General features: G+C 43.7%; 1 protein-coding gene across 1 annotated transcript in view; it reads left to right on the top strand.

Annotated features, from left to right (window-relative positions):
* LOC311121050 (chromobox protein homolog 3-like) overlaps nucleotides 1-261 on the top strand; it is a gene marked incomplete at its 3' end in the record, with an annotated part of 4331 nt that extends 4070 nt beyond the window's left edge. Inside the window, exon 6 of the mRNA XM_084157920.1 lies at nucleotides 233-261. Coding sequence (XP_084014046.1) covers nucleotides 233-261 — 29 coding nt within the window. The remainder of the gene's footprint in view (nucleotides 1-232) is intronic.
* Nucleotides 262-725: the final 464 nt, after the last annotated feature.

Raw genomic sequence — 725 nt, 5'->3', positions numbered from 1 at the left:
CCACACACACTCCCTCTCTCCCTGTTGTGAATGTTGTGACACTAGATTACCTTATTGAGCTGCTGTTATATGAAGAAGCTCTGATTAGAACAGTTGCCCTTTAACCTTTATGGGATTGACGTGCCTTGGGAACAACCATTGGTTTATGCAACAAGATCAACACATTCTGTCGTTAAAGTTGAACAGTGGTGGAATCTCTCTCTAAGAACTCCCTGTATGTCTTCTAAAGAAGGTGCATTTTGGAACTGTAACTTCTTGTAGGAACTGTAACTTTTTGAATGTGCAGGTGCAGAATTTCTGTGGGCTTGGTATGAAGAACTAAAAGAAGGCCTTAAGCACTCCTACTCCACTAGATTGTGTGTGTCCGTGCGTGTGCGTGCGAGCGTCTTAAACCGCTTTGAGGTATAGCTACTGTGATATACTCACACACAAAGCACAGAATGTTATCATAAATGGTGAGCAACGCAAGTTTAATTTTAGATGCAGCTGTGGGAACAAAGATATGTCTGGGAAAAAGTCTGGGAACTCTTTCTCTCCTATCTCTCCTCTCTCTCTCTCTCTCTCTCTAGCTCTCTCCATCCCTCTGGCTGACAGGCGTTGAATCTGGAGGACTTGTTAATTAAACACATAACAGAACAAACTACTGTCAGCCCTATCACTTGAGGCGTACACCTGTAGGTGTGAGCAGCGAGTGTGTATTCACAGTTTCCCCAGGCAATCCAATC

This window comes from Coregonus lavaretus (assembly GCF_964263955.1).
Source record: "Coregonus lavaretus genome assembly, chromosome: 3".
Taxonomy (NCBI): Eukaryota; Metazoa; Chordata; class Actinopteri; order Salmoniformes; family Salmonidae; genus Coregonus; species Coregonus lavaretus.
The sequence above is the reverse complement of the archived record's forward strand: the minus strand, read 5'-3'. Positions and strand labels throughout refer to the sequence as shown.